Raw genomic sequence first — 15,191 nt, forward strand, 5'->3', positions numbered from 1 at the left:
GACATAACACTTTGCTAAGCAACTACGATAGTTAGGCATAAACAAAAAATTGTGTTGGCGTAACGGGCCCCCCAAAATAGGGTAGGTAGGTAGGAATTTCAAAAGAAAAAAATTGTTACCCCTCCGAGCACAAACAAATTACATGTTTTCTAATTTTTTAAGCTGGTAGGCTATACATGTAGGCCTACACGATAACTGTTTCTGTTAAGCAATACTTTTCTTTGCTTAGCAAGTTGTTGTGCTTACAAGCTTTTTGAAATTGAGTCCAAATTTTCTTAGATTTTTTATTTTATGCATATGTTGGGATATACACCAAGTGAGGAGACTGGTGTTTGACAATTACTAAAGTGCCCTTAGATCTTCCAGCGTATTTTATTTAATCCTGTGTTTTGTATCTCTCTACTCAGGGATTTCTTGAGGCTCGGTTGTCCCCTCAACTGCAAACCCCTCGACGATTGCCCAAACTCTTCAAGCCAAAGTACTTACCTGGACGTACCTCTCAGTGCAATAACGCCGATCCTGACTCCAGACCAGCCCGGCTACGCCACATCGCCGGATTTCTCTGACACGAACAGCGCAATATCCGAACTCTCAACCAAGTGTCTGTGCAACCTGTGCACAACACAGGGAAACGTTGTCCCACTGACGCGGGTAAAATGTTTGGTTTCCATGACAACTCCGCGGGACGTTCGTCTGAACAGCACATCGGTGACACCGGCGTTTGTTGAGTTTGATATGAGCGCTGAAGGTTTCGGGTGTCTGTACTTACCGAGTATTGCTCCGCAGTCTACACCATCTCAGACTGTAGTCAATGTTGGCATAGCAGCTACTGCAGACTCGGCTAACATCAGTGGCGTCGGAACAGGTACAATTCTCCTTTTATTACTCAGGAATGTGATTTCTTTGTTTGTAATTGGAAATGCATTTTTTCCATCCCTCCCGCTCAATTTTATAAAAACATGAAAGTAAAAACCATACAGAAGGCCCCAGATTGCAGAGTAGGGCTTTTTAAACCAAAGATGAATCTATGTAAGGAAGCTTCATGCTCGCAAGCTTTCATGCTCACAAGCTTACACGCTATTGCGCTCACAGTTCAGGTTTATTTTCAACAGCCTATCCCATCGTGGAAGGTTTCACGAAGTGGCGTTCTATTCATAGAAGTTTAATTTTTCTGAAAATTTGTTTAGTCACTATTTAGACTGCAAATATAATCATCTTTCTTTATACTAAATCTTAATCCTAAAATATGATTAGTTTTGCACATAAAGTGAACAACTTTTTATAAAATCTAAGTAGAGTGCTTAAATGTATGCGTGTACAAGGCAAGAAGACCCTCTGACTCTTTTTTTACAAAGTGACAGTTTGCATAGGGGCAGTTTATATGGGTATGAGTGCTAATGCGACCCTCAGACACTTTCAGTTTTCAGAAAGTGACAGTTTTGATACGGGCAACTTACACAATGCCCGCTGTGTGTTTTGTTAGTTTTCGAGAATTGTCCTGGGTTTTTAAAATCAATTTCTCATTAAACGTTGATATATTTTTTTTTAAATGATTTTTGGGGTTGAACAAAGAATTGACTAGAGTGGGATTCGAACCAACGACCTCCGGATTAACGTGCGGGCGCTCTACCAACTGAGCTATCTAGCCCTATATTGGCGGTGTCCCTATTTTGTCAATATCTTTGTTCGGGGGTGCCAGTCAGAAGCAATACAACCGTTAACTGCCGTGTAGCCAGGGATCACACCCAAATTACGATACAACCTGGGAAGCGGCAGCTAGGGGATCACCTTAAGGGGATGCGACTTTTTGTTTCAGATATCAATATAAACCACAAGGGAAATTTGTAAATGATTTTTGGGGTTGAACAAAGAATTGACTAGAGTGGGATTCGAACCAACGACCTCCGGATTAACGTGCCGGCGCTCTACCAACTGAGCTATCTAGCCCTATATTGGCGGTGTCCCTATATTTTTTTTTAAGTAAAGAATTGGCTAGAACATTTAAGGTAACAATTTTTATACACTAGTTTTTGTATGAAGATCTGTTTATTTGCCAACCATTATTTGTTTTCGTTCCCTGCATTGAAGGTGAGAGGCCGTTCCCTCCCCAGTCAGGCTTGACGTATTCCATCTGGTTCTGCGTTGATCGTTACTGTGCCTCCGAAGCCAAGTCCCATCAAGTCCGTCTACTCACCCTCGTTAGGAATGTTATCAGTACCGACAATCACTCCACATGTCTCAGGATCAGTATCGCTGGACCCGATCGCAAACTGGTCATCAACACGGCTGAGGAATCTCTTTCAAAAACAGGTGACGGTTCAGTGGTTTCTTGACTCTTTTTATCGGCGAATTTTTTGCTTGTTATTCTTTGCTAAATGTGCAATCGTCAAATTTCTGGACAAGCGCCAAATTTCTGCGCTATGTTGTGTGAACAAAATAACTGTTATAATGTTGAGTATGCATGTAAACAAGCAGAACACTTCTGTAAGCGCGGAATTCCCCGCTTCCGTTATATTCTCTCTTAACTTCACAACCAATTGAGTTCAAATTTTCACAGGTTTGTTATTTTATGCATATGTTGAGATACACCAAGTAAGAAGACTGGTCTTTGACAATTACCAATAGTGTCCAGTGCCTTTAAACTGATCTTGTTCTTTCTCTCTTACTGAACCAACAGATGACAAGCCAAATAATGACCCCTCAGCTGTGCGGGTTTTCTGCCCAGAGCTCGCCCAAGAAGGCAAATGGCATCACCTCGGCGTAGTGTTCAACAAAGCAGTACTCAAGAACAGCTCAGTCTCTCTGTATGTAGACGGCACTCATATACACTCACATAAGGTAACATTGAGACCATTCTTATTTTGAATTTTGAATTTGAATTTTATTAAGATTGCTAGAGCCAGATGTCTCACCACTAGACCACCAAGCAAGCCCGGTGGCTAGAGGAAGTTCGAATCCTATAAAAACATAAATAGTAATAACCAATTCTTATATAGCGCATCTCACAATAACCGTATCAATGCACTTTACATTAGTGCCCTGGTCATAGGGCCAATAACATCCCTATATGTTTCTCAGCTCCCTTGGGAGTATACAACCTGGGCAACAGTTTATATCGCTCACAGGACACAAGTGTCACGGTCGGGATCCAAACCCACACTCCGGTGAATTAGCACCAGAACTTGAATTCGTGGCTCTTAACCACTCGGCCATGACACTCTACATGTACATAAAACGCTTTAATGCGTGTATGTTTCTTTTCTACAGGCGTTGATTTAAAATTTTCATATTGGTTTCTACTCCAGATGCCGTACATCCAAACCCACGCTCCGGGTGCATCTGGTTCCCCTACGAACCCAACCTCGGTCTATGCCTACATAGGTACTCCGCCCTCTCAGAGGAGCTCATCTCGGTTGCTATGGCGACTTGGCCCCACCCATCTCTTTGAAGATGCTCTGACGCCACCGACGTTATGTGCAATCTACCTCCTTGGACCAACCAACGTTGGAAGCTTTCAAGCTCCTCGCACTGAAGGTAAAATTAGTTTCTAGAAAAAGAAAAAATACATCATTAAAGGGAAAGTTTACCTTTGGTTTTTGGAATTATTTTTTGATTGTTTTAATTCTATATGAATATGGATAATAACAATAAAACTAATCTAAGGAAATTTCTTTTCAAAAGGTGATCGCGTTTTTTGAGATATCGCCAAAAATCCTGAGCCATTAGAATAGCCTGTAATTGGTAAACACAATCTTAGGTTATTGCCAAAAACGCTTCTCAGATTAAAATTTTGGGGGTTAAAAATTTATATATTTTCCCATGGCCACCTTACTTCAAAGTGAAATGATTCTCAAAATGCTTGACACTATTGAAAGCTGCTGTACTTTTAACAAGGGTAGTTTTTATTGCCGGTGATCACCTAATGTATTCCTTCTCTTTAAAGGGTTGTGATACTTTTTGTAGATAAAGTTTTTTTGTCCATGAGTTCCCTACTCTTTGGGAACAATGATGTAAGTACATGTAATATAATTTACCCTGTTAAAGTTTCAGCTTTATTAGTCATTCATTCATTCATGATTAGTGCTGGGCGAATAGTGAAATTTTGTTATTCGGATACCGCTGGCCAACTATCCGAAATTAACCAGATATTCGAATAATTTTTTCACCGCTAGAGGGCGCTATTTAATAAAAAAATATGAGATCATATGGGCGGATTGATATAAGTTTTAGACGGTGTCACTCGGTTCATTCATAAAAATGACCGGATCTAATTTAAAGATGGCGATTTGCTTTTTCTTTTGATCGTGATTGACTCTACGTGAAGGAAAACTTTTGTAATCTTTGAACAAATTACGTCAGAAATGTCATTGTTTTAAATCTACACGGAGGTGAGCATAGTTAAATACTTAATATATGCTGTTTTATGCTGTTTTAATAGAAGTTTCATAAGGATTCAGAGAAAACATTCATGTTGGTTGTCGCCCGACGTCTGCGGATATTCGGATATTAAAGAATATCCGGTTACTCGGTTGTAATTACAGAAATATCCGGTTTGTAAATAGGTATTCGCGCCCTATGCGGATATCCGGTTAAGAAAAAAAAGGCATTCGCGGTTACGGATAGGAAAACCTATTCGCCATTAACCGGATATTCAAATAATTCGCCCAGGCCTATATTTGTTTTAGCCGTCAAATGTTTTCACGAGAGTTGCATAAATCAGTTGTGCATGCTAAAAAATAATTGTTGTTTCACTGAGACAAAACATTATTTCTGTGACATTGTTTTACATATTCTCAAAACCTACTGCACCCAGCTAGTAATGTTTTAAGGAAAGCTTTCTACCATCATTATCTTTGAACCATGTTTAATGTAAATCTGTGGACAATGTGTTTTGTATTGTACAAAAAGTATGCAAACTCTTTAAAAGAAACAGTCCAAAAAGATGAATATTCTAAAAACTCTCACCTTTGTGTTTTTTCTACAAGACTTCAGTCCAGTGAAGATTGACTTGACGGCCCTGCAGATTCAAGAGGAGAAGATAGTGATTGGAATCCATGCTCACGCCCTATCTGTTCTCACCATCTCCAAGATCAGGAAGACGTTTAACAAGTTTGACAGCAAGTCGGTGGCTAAGCAGGTTAGTTTAGTCTTGGTTCATTAGACTTATTGCCATTCCTCTCAAACAAATCCACTGGAAAATTTCTCCCTGTGTCAGTGCAAACACTATAAGTTATCACACAAGCACGAGTGGAATACGGAAAAATATAGCGCCTCTGCGACCATTATCTCACAATTCCAAAGCCCCCATTGGGTGTGGGATGCAGTTGCGCTATATTTTTTCGTATTCCACTCGCGCTTGTGTGACAACTTAATTATCTTCAAGCAAACTTGGTTGGCAGTTAGAACACACAAGATGCAGGGTAGGTTATGGGCTATAGGTTACATCACACTCTTGTTGCTATGGATCCTCCAATCGGGATTCAAGCTTACTTGAAGATAAAGGAGTATACAGCCTGTGCTGCCAAGTATGTAGCGTAAGCTAAATCAATCACAAGAACCATCTCTGTCCTCACATGCACTCAATTACCCCTTATTGATAGTAGCAATTGTAGCTAATATTTCACATTCCATCGCTCAAAATGGATTTCAGAAAATTTTGGGATGAGAAAGTTATCATTTTGTATTTTTGTGATGTTCACAGCTTGGACTATCTACCCATGAGAACTCTACCCCTATCCGCATCCTTCACAACTCAGCTTGCCATCTCAGTGGTAGTGGAAGATCACTAGGAGCAGTACTCATCGGAAATATAGGTAAGACAAGAACACAATCAGACGATGGCGTGTCATGGCCTAGCGGTTAAGATCACCTAATTCAAACTCTGGTGTTTCTGATCAGCAGCAGAGTGTGGGTTCGAGTCCCGGTCATGACACTTGTCTCCTTAAGCAAGACACTAAACTGTGATTATTTCAGCCCAGTAGGTGGCAATGGTCCTTGGTAAAAGATTGTAGCCTGCACCTTGAAGTGGCTTTCAGGCCTTTTGTGCATTAAACAAAAATAAAGCAAGGAAGTCAAGAGAAGTATTAAAGGGGTGCCTCAAAAGTCTGAATGGTAGGAATCTAAGTGGATATTATAAGTATTCCAGCGTATGCTCATGGACCGTTCCATTGACCTCAGGGACCTTTAATTCGTATTCACTTGTGTATTATTGCTTCCGTACATCGATACAATGATACCATCCAGCAGAATGTTTTGTAGATTGCAGATGTGTGCCAACAGAGCGTTATTTTGAGCCTAGAAGGTGCTTGACTTTTGAGACAGCCCCTAAGGTCTGATGAAGTTTTTCACATGGCATCAACTTAAGTTGTTATACTCTTTCCCCGATCAATACCAGGTGTACGAACGTTTGGTCCGAAGCCTGTCGCAAGCACACTAGAGAACATCGGAGGTTCAGCTCCTCTTCTTGGTTTGATCGCGATGTCAACGGACGTGGAGGGATTGTACGCTGCAGTGAAGGCCCTCGTCTGTGTCGTCAAGAATAACGGACCAGCTATGGCCGAGATGGAACGAACGAAAGGGTACCAGGTAGGTAGATGCTCCGGTTCTTTTAAATTTTAAGATAACAATAAATAGAAAATAAATTTTGCTACAATTTTTTTTTCACAGATTCAAATCTTTTGGGTGAAAGATCATCTCTTTATCTAAACCTACATGTACATTAATTCAAAGGGGGTTGTTTTTAACAGTGCTTCAAACAGCTCTGTAGTGCTTTTTACCAAGTATGTTTATATGGTCATTAACTTGTGGAGTAATTCCAAAAATACACACGGCTGATTTTACACTGACTAAAATAAGTATTGTCATCTAGTTACCGAATCACAAACTATTGAATTCTGCAATTCATTATTGCTACTTTGTGGAGAAATTTACAAAAGTACACTCTGCCTAGTAACAGTGAGCAATCTTTCTGGCAACATCTTTAAAGTCACCTTTCCTACGTTTTCAGATCCTTGCCTTCTTACTGAAGAAGAAGAAGCATCTTTTGAACAGTCACATCCTCCATCTGACGTTCTCCTTGGTTGGAACGATCGACAGTGGGCGTGAGACCACCATCATCCCTCATAGGATGGCTTTTGAGGATCTACTCGCGGATCTAGAGGTCAGGACACCATTTTATATACTTTGATTTCTCAAGTTTTGTGTCTGTTTAAAAGTTTTTGAGCAGAAGTAATCGTTCAAGTTATTGGTCAATGGTTCAAATCCCTCGTGAGGAATATGCCATTTTTTACAGAATTTAAGAAAGTACACAGTGCTTAATAATAATACACATCGGTGTAAGGTTAAAAAAAAAAAAAAATTTGTTTTTTCTCTCGATGCAAAATGATCTTGAATGGCAAAGTTCGTGGCTTCGAATCCCACCTCCGATTTTGTTTTCACAGAATTCGGGGCAGTATCGAGTAAGCGGTGCTAACACGCATCGTGTAGGGGTAAATAGAAAATATATTCTTTATCCCGATGCAAAATAAACATCTACTGAATTGTTGTGGTATCCACTGCTAAAATGTAGGATTCAAACTGCCTCTAGTTACCGGGCACATCGGTGTAAGGGTAAAACCCAATAGTATTCTTTATTCTTGGGGTATACCTGCTGCTAAAATATAGGATCCAAATTGCCTCTAGCTACATAATCTACCTAGAAGTAGATACACACATGGTGTTGCAACATACCAAATATACACTGATATATACCTCACCATGCAATGCCTCAAATCCCATATATCTATATTTTGTTTGTCTTTTAGGTATGGCACAACGCCCCGTACGATCTCCAGCGCTCCCTCTATGACCACTTCTACGAGCTTCTGACAGACTCCAGCGAGGCTGAGAAGAATCGTAAGATGATGAGGCAACTGCGAATGGTGAATCGTCTTCTGTTCATGCTCCATGATCCAACGTTGACCCACGCCACCATTCAGTCCATCGCTAATCTATTGAGTGTTATGCTACAAGGAGGGTCCAGCAGCTTGGACCTACTGCTGTGAGTTCAAACAATAGCTGTCCCCAAACGATGACTAGAGGAAGCTAGTCGAAACGTTGAGACAAATTCAGAACCGACTCCACGGCAGTGCAGTTAATTACGATCCAATAAGCTAAAGTAGTAGTCCAAGTCTATTTTCTATACCATCCGCCCTGGTAATAGTTAAAAGCAGGACAGTTTTTTTCAGAACTGAGAAGTTGCCCAAACCCCCGGTTATTTACTCCGCGGCAGTAGAATATAGCAAGACAGTTCTCTAAGAACAAACTCTACCTGGCAAGTAGATACACACATGGTGTTACCGCAAACCAAATAACAGCTGTCTCCTCGGATAAATAGAATGTTTTAAAAATGTTGCTTTTGTTCAGCAATCTTTTTTTGGCTTAAGCACAAAAAAGTAGCTAAGCATAATGTAATAGATGCTTACCAACCAACATATCCAGTCTTTTATCTGAGAGCCCTTGGCTTTACAACTAGTTAATAAATGACTTGAAATTATTAAGTGCCATGGCCGAGTGGTTTAGAGCATCGAATTCAAGTTCTGGTGGTTAAGTCATTGTAGTGTGGGTTCGGGTCTCGGTGGTGATACTTGTGTCATTGAGCAAGATACTTTGCTGTAATTGCTTCTCTTCACCCAGGGTTTTAAATGGATACCTGCGAGGGTAGAGGTTGGTATTATGTATAAAACAAAAAGCCTTTGGAGCGCTACAGTTGCCTGGGGTTGTATACTCCCCCAGAGAGCTGAGAAAGATTCAAAGGGAATGTTGTTGGCCCAATTACCAGGCACAAGTGTAGAGCGCATTGATACGGTTATTGTGATAATGTTATTATTATTATTAAGCTTGGATGTTGATTTTGTTTCAGTGTTGGTCAGTTCATCGCATCCACCTTGCCGAGTCTATCCATCGATGAGAGGATGGTCACAATGGATGAACTCCAGTGTCTTATCTCGGACACTGACTCACAGAAAGGAAGTAGAGGTAAGGGCTTGTCTAGCCATTTCCAGGTTCATTTACAATCAGGCCCAAGTTCATGAAACCTGTAGGCACCAAAACATGCTAAGCACAGAAAAGTATTGCTTAACAGAAGCAGGTTACCAGCCACATTGGTTACATTGAACTTACAGAAGCAGGTTACCAGCCACATTGGTTACATTGAACTTACAGAAGCAGGTTACCAGTCACATTGGTTACATTGAACTTACAGAAGCAGGTTACCAGCCACATTGGTTACATTGAACTTACAGAAGCAGGTTACCAGTCACATTGGTTACATTGAACTTACAGAAGCAGGTTACCAGCCACATTGGTTACATTGAACTTACAGAAGCAGGTTACCAGCCACATTAATTACATTGAACTTACAGAAGCAGGTTACCAGTCACATTTGTTACATTGAACTAACATTGTTGGCACTGGTGCCACACTTTATTTTTGCTGAGCAAAGAAATTTGTGAAGTATTTTTTTCATAGAGCCGAAAAGTAAATAAGCACAACCAAATTATGCCCACCAAAGTGTCACTTGTACAATTTTTGACTATTATCTTGCTCATTGCTGCTTAGCGAACAAAAGTTAAGCAGTATTTTCTGAAGAGGTTGACACCACAAATTCGCAACGAATAATTAGCATAGTTGACTTGTGCTCAACTCCTGCAAAACATTTGCTGCGAAACATAGAAAACATGACGTCTAAATTTGCTTCGCATTCGCAATTGCAAGAAGTATGAACGGGCTTTGATTGTCATTATCTGAAACGAAGCCTCCCAAATTATTGAAGATGTTGTTGTAATTATTTCTCTCCAGCCTTCATGAGAGTATTTGTTTAAACCCACCCAACCCTACATAAGCTAACATACACATTAGAGTCCAGCCTCCTGAAGACAGTCAGAGCACACTGAATGAAACCTTGGGCAGTTCCAACCGGCTCTTCTCAGAGACACCACTACTCACAAAGAGATTTTTACACGGTGCCACCACAAACCTTTATAACTTATTTGTTCTTGTCTTTTGATGCAGATAACGAGAGCATGTCTGAAGACTGGTCTGGATTGGTCTCTCCTCATAACATCCATCTTAGAAATGTCCTCCTTGATGTCATCTTGAAACTTCTCTTTGTTCCAAATACTCACAACGTCAACCCTAGGTAAGTAATCATGGTGTGTTGTGGCCTATCGTTAAGAGCATCAGACTCAAACTCAGGGCCCAATTTCATAGAGCTGCTTAAGCACAAAATTTTGCTTCAGCAAAAAAAATCCTTGCTTAGTAAAATTAGATTACCGGCCAAGACTCCACTCAATTGCTACCTGTACGTCAAGTAATTAATAGCTAAATACCAGTCACAACCAATGTTTATTACTAAATAGCGTGGAATTTTGGCCAGTAACATACTTAAATCAAGCAAGCTATTTTTGTGCTTAAGCAATTTTTTTTGCTTAACCAGCTCCATTAAATTGGGCCCTGGTGTTTCTGATCAGCAGAGTGTGCGTTTGAATCCCAGCCTTGACACCTGTGTCCTTAAGCAAGACACTTAACCATTGCTTCGTCCTTCGGATAGGACATAAAGCCGTTGGTCCTATGTATTGAGTAAAGCCTGAAAAGAACCCCGTGCACTTATCGAAAAGAGAAGGAGTTTGCCCCGGTTTTGTCGGTTTGATTGGCTGCATATTGCGCCACTGCACTTTGTCTCCTGTGGCGAAATGTTTTTTTGGACTTTGTTTCACTCATTTCTCAGCACCTCAGCAAGTAATATTTTAAGGGAAGCTTTCTACCATCATTATCATCAAACCGTGCAAGTTTGTATTGTGTTTTGTGTCGTACAAAAAGTATCCAAATCCTTTAAACACTACAGCCGTCGATTTCACAAAACTCTTCCTACATTGTAATTTAGGATTAATCTTATTACTTAGGACGAGTCCCAGCCTTGCACTTTAAGATTAATCCTAAGTTAGGACTAGTTACATGTCCTAACTCGAGATCGGATTAAACCTAGCGTTTCGTGAAATCGGCTACAGGCCTTTAGAAACGGTACAAACTCTGACAAATTTAAGAGTTTCCATGTTTATTTATTTTTATTTTGTTAACGCAGTATATGTGAAGAGGTTCAGAAGGTGCTTGGCTATGATTGGCTGCTTCTAGTCATACAGAGTCACGTCCATGCGACCACAGTCATAATGGGGTTACGTATCCTAGTAACCATGCTCCACAACCAATCAGCAATCAGTAAGTTCCGCGACGGGTCGTATGGCGGCGGGTGGCTGGACCACACAGAAGCAGTCTTACAGAACAGAATGGGTGTCGTGTTGGGTAAGTCATTTTTACAGCAGCCATCTTGAGTGGGTTCCTGTGTTGCAAATACATCCTTACTGTGCTTTAAACCAACACACCAAGAAGGGGCCTGACTATATTTTAGTCTTGGCCTCTCCGATTGCATGCATGTACCATGCACAGATGCATGATATCCACCTATGCTCCTGTATTTGAACACATTATTTTTGCTCCTGTTCACAACAATAAAACCTTGGGAGATATTAAAAACTAAAGGTTAGTTCTAAGTAATAGAACGAGTAATTCTTCCTAAAGCGAGATAAGACTAGTCTTAACTCCTTGTGAAAACCACCCCTGTGCCTTTAAGTTCATTACCATTTACCCCATCCCTAAACCTAATTAAAATATTGTTGAATGAGTAATTTAAATCTTTTAAGTTGATGATAAGAACGCAGTAAAGATCATAATAATTGAAAATATTTGTGTTTACCTTTTGTTTGGTGTCAGGTTTCAATCTTGGAAAGGGCAAAAAGGGTCTACAGAATCGTGAGATCAATCAAGAGACGTGTCACATGCCAGGCTTCACCGTCTTACAGTGGCTACTCCCTAAACACGCCAGCGTACCAGGGATCTACTTCCTTCTCATGGCCATGTCACTCGGACAGCACGTCAGGGAACTACCAGAGAATTGTCAGGTAAGTCCCTTCCCTCCAAAACCCCACTCCCTTTTGTCTCCCTTTTTGTTTGTTTACCCCTTGGTTTTTTTCGGTGCGCTTTCCGACTTTCACTCTCTCTATTCATGTTTTTCCACTTCAATGCTTAATGCTTACACTTTACATGTAGTTACCTGTTCATGTTTGTTGTGTTGTCATTTAGCCTTTGAGAAAGACTCCACTAGAGTCAAAACGTCAGACCATTAACTATTTTTTGTAGTTCTTATAAAGCGCATTTTACAATAACAGTCTCACACAAATGTACTTTACATTGAGTGTCCTAGTGATTGGGCCAATAACATTCCTGTAATCTTTCTCGGCTCCCTTGGGAGTATACAGCCCCAGGCTGCCATAGTGACCCAAAAGCTTTTTCACACACAATATCAACCTCTACCCATCCCAGGTACCAATTTATGGTGAAGAGAAGCAATTATAGTAAAGAAGCAATTATAGTATCTTGCTCAAGGACACCAGTGTCATAACCAGGATTCTAACCCACACTCCAATGACTTATTTGATGCTCTAAACCATTCGCCCACAAGACCCTTTTAAAGTTTTTCGTCAATGCCGTAATCATCTTGTGATAGTTCAGTTTCAAACTGGTCGAGTTGGCATAGTGGTATCTTTCTTCGCCTTCCACCTCAAAGTTCAAATCACGCCAGGGGGATTGGATTGGGTTTTCAGTCCCTACCTGACTGATGGGTTTTCCCTGGAGTAACTCTTTGGGGTTTTCCTTCCACATCAAAACTGAAACTTCCTTGCTTGTCTTCTCCCTGTTAGAATAGAATAGAATAGAATAGAATAGAATAATTTTTTATTGTCACTTGTAAAAAACAAATATTGAACAGTGAAATTCGTTTTGGTTTTGCGTGTCTAAAAATATATAAATATAAAAATACACTAAAAATTTACCGTTTATACAAAAATACATTGAAATATAATATAAACATATCTGAGTATTACAATATACAGACATATACGAAAGATAAAAACAGTACGATTGAGTTAAAATCAGAAATAGACATACATGATTAACATGATTAACCCTGTTGGGTTCTTGGCTAGTACATTGACTAAAATTGCTTCTCTGAGAGTCTTTGGCTTTACAACCAAAATTAAATGAAATGAAGTTAAACTATAAAAAATCTTCATCTTTTGATTAGATGGTACATGTTTTTTTGTTTTGTTCTTTAGTTGGATTTGAATTCTATGTGGCAGTTTATCTTCGGTGTTCCGACGACTCAGTCGTTGGCGGGTCGGGTGTCAACCAACATCTGCACCGATGCCATCCTCGTCATCCTAGCCACGATCAGAGCGATGCTCAACCATGTAAGTGTGTAGTGAATTCTTCCCTTTCTTGTGTTAACAATGGCCCAAAGATGTGGTCAGGTGAACATCAACAAAGACTAAATAGATTGATAAGTCAATCAATTTATTAAATATATTGATAAGTCAATCGGTTGATTAAGTAGATTTATTAAAGACACTGGACACCTTTGGACATCTAAAGACCAGTCTTCTCACTTGGTGTTTCTCAACATATGCGTAAAATAACAATCCTCTGAAAATTTGAGCTCATAATAAAAGTTGCAAGATAATAAACACCCTTGTTACACGAAGTTGTGTGTTTTCAGATGCTTGATTTTGGGACCTCAAAATCTAATTCTATGGTCTTGAAATCAAATTAAAATATTTTAGTTGAAAATTACTTCTTTCTCGAAAACTATGTTACTCAAGAGGGAGCCATTTCTCACTGTGTTTTATACTACATGTATCAACAGCTCTTCATTGCTTGTTACCAAGTTTTTTACCAATTATTTTGAGCAACTACCAATAGTGTCCAGTGCCCTTAAAGAAACATGTCAAGAGTCAATTTTTTATATTTTTTTTTTAACGTTTCAGAATATTGATCCAGACGAGAGCATCCCTTGGATTCAAGAATACCCAGTGACTCTGATTCAATTCCTTCTGTACTTGTACCACAACGTGCCGGAGTTCAAACCGGTGTGCATGAGCGCCCCGTTCCTGTGTGGTTTAGCGGCAACCTTGTTTCCATACATTGCTAATACTGAACAGGTAAGCTTTTTTGTATGGTCCTCGAAACCCTGATCTTGCATTAGCGAGATCCCAGATCTTGTATTAAACGAATCTCAGATCCTGCATTCATAGGATCCCAGATCTTGTATTGACCGAATCCCAGATCTTGCATTCGTAGGATCCCAGATCTTGCAGTGACCGAATCCCAGATCTTGCATTGACTGAATCCCAGATCTTGCATTCATAGGATCCCAGATCTTGTATTGACCGAACCCAAAATCTTGCATTCATAGGATACCAGATCTTGCGTTGACCAAATCCCAGACCTTGCATTCATAGGATCCCAGATCTTGCATTGACCGAATCCCAGATCTTGCATTCATAGGATCCCAGATCTTGCATCAAAAGATCCCAGATTTTGAATTCAGTGCATGATGGCAAGAATTGTGTTTTTAAAATACTGATGACTTTCTCATTCAATGAAAGGTCTAAAAGAAAATTTGAGAAATTTTGTTTAGCTTTTTTTTTAGAGTAGCATGAATGTGAATGTATTTATTTTGTTGTTTTCTAAATTCTTGTATATTTTTCCGTTTTTCTTGCATCTCCAATGTTTTCACAAATCTTGCAAGCACCGAGTTCAAATAGCACTTGTTTATTGTTACACCCAGCCCATTTACCCACCCGTCTAAACTTAGAGTGCTGTGTCCATAGTTTTTTAGCTTTGCTGTGGCTGTCGGCTTCAGGGTGAGCTGTATCCACAGTCATAGCCATTGTGATGTCAAAATGATCAACAGCCCAATCCAAAGGTCATGGGTTTGAATCCCACTTATGTAAAATGCCTGTGAGTTTTTTCCACAGAACTCTGGAAAGTACTGAGTAAACAGTGCTCACACAAATCATTGTAAGGGTAAAACCACAGTTCATTAGCTTGGCTGTGGCTGTCGGCTAAAGCAGTAAGCTGTCCCACAGCCATAGCCAGTGTCATGTCATAATGAACAATATCCCATCCAAAGGTTGTGGGTTCAAATCCCACCCGAGTAATATTCCTATGAGTTTTTTCAAAGAACTCGGGAAAGTACTGAGTAAACAGTCCTCACACAAATCCGTAGAAGGGTAAAACCAGAATTAACTGACCAATCCATT

General features: G+C 39.9%; 1 protein-coding gene across 5 annotated transcripts in view; it reads left to right on the plus strand.

Moving 5' to 3' along the window:
• The window catches only part of LOC139952806 (WD repeat and FYVE domain-containing protein 3-like), a 99,790-nt gene that overhangs the window by 43,486 nt on the left and 41,113 nt on the right, over nucleotides 1-15,191 (plus strand). For all 5 annotated transcript variants that reach the window (XM_071952035.1, XM_071952038.1, XM_071952036.1 and 2 more), the window contains exons 19-33: nucleotides 408-865; nucleotides 2,089-2,310; nucleotides 2,678-2,838; nucleotides 3,306-3,534; nucleotides 4,986-5,137; nucleotides 5,702-5,813; nucleotides 6,395-6,585; nucleotides 7,007-7,159; nucleotides 7,803-8,038; nucleotides 8,900-9,015; nucleotides 10,051-10,177; nucleotides 11,120-11,337; nucleotides 11,806-11,993; nucleotides 13,206-13,340; nucleotides 13,914-14,087. In XM_071952035.1, the coding sequence (XP_071808136.1) occupies nucleotides 408-865; nucleotides 2,089-2,310; nucleotides 2,678-2,838; nucleotides 3,306-3,534; nucleotides 4,986-5,137; nucleotides 5,702-5,813; nucleotides 6,395-6,585; nucleotides 7,007-7,159; nucleotides 7,803-8,038; nucleotides 8,900-9,015; nucleotides 10,051-10,177; nucleotides 11,120-11,337; nucleotides 11,806-11,993; nucleotides 13,206-13,340; nucleotides 13,914-14,087 (2,872 nt within the window). The remainder of the gene's footprint in view (nucleotides 1-407; nucleotides 866-2,088; nucleotides 2,311-2,677; nucleotides 2,839-3,305; nucleotides 3,535-4,985; nucleotides 5,138-5,701; nucleotides 5,814-6,394; nucleotides 6,586-7,006; nucleotides 7,160-7,802; nucleotides 8,039-8,899; nucleotides 9,016-10,050; nucleotides 10,178-11,119; nucleotides 11,338-11,805; nucleotides 11,994-13,205; nucleotides 13,341-13,913; nucleotides 14,088-15,191) is intronic.

This window comes from Asterias amurensis, chromosome 21, assembly GCF_032118995.1.
Source record: "Asterias amurensis chromosome 21, ASM3211899v1".
Taxonomy (NCBI): domain Eukaryota; kingdom Metazoa; phylum Echinodermata; class Asteroidea; order Forcipulatida; family Asteriidae; genus Asterias; species Asterias amurensis.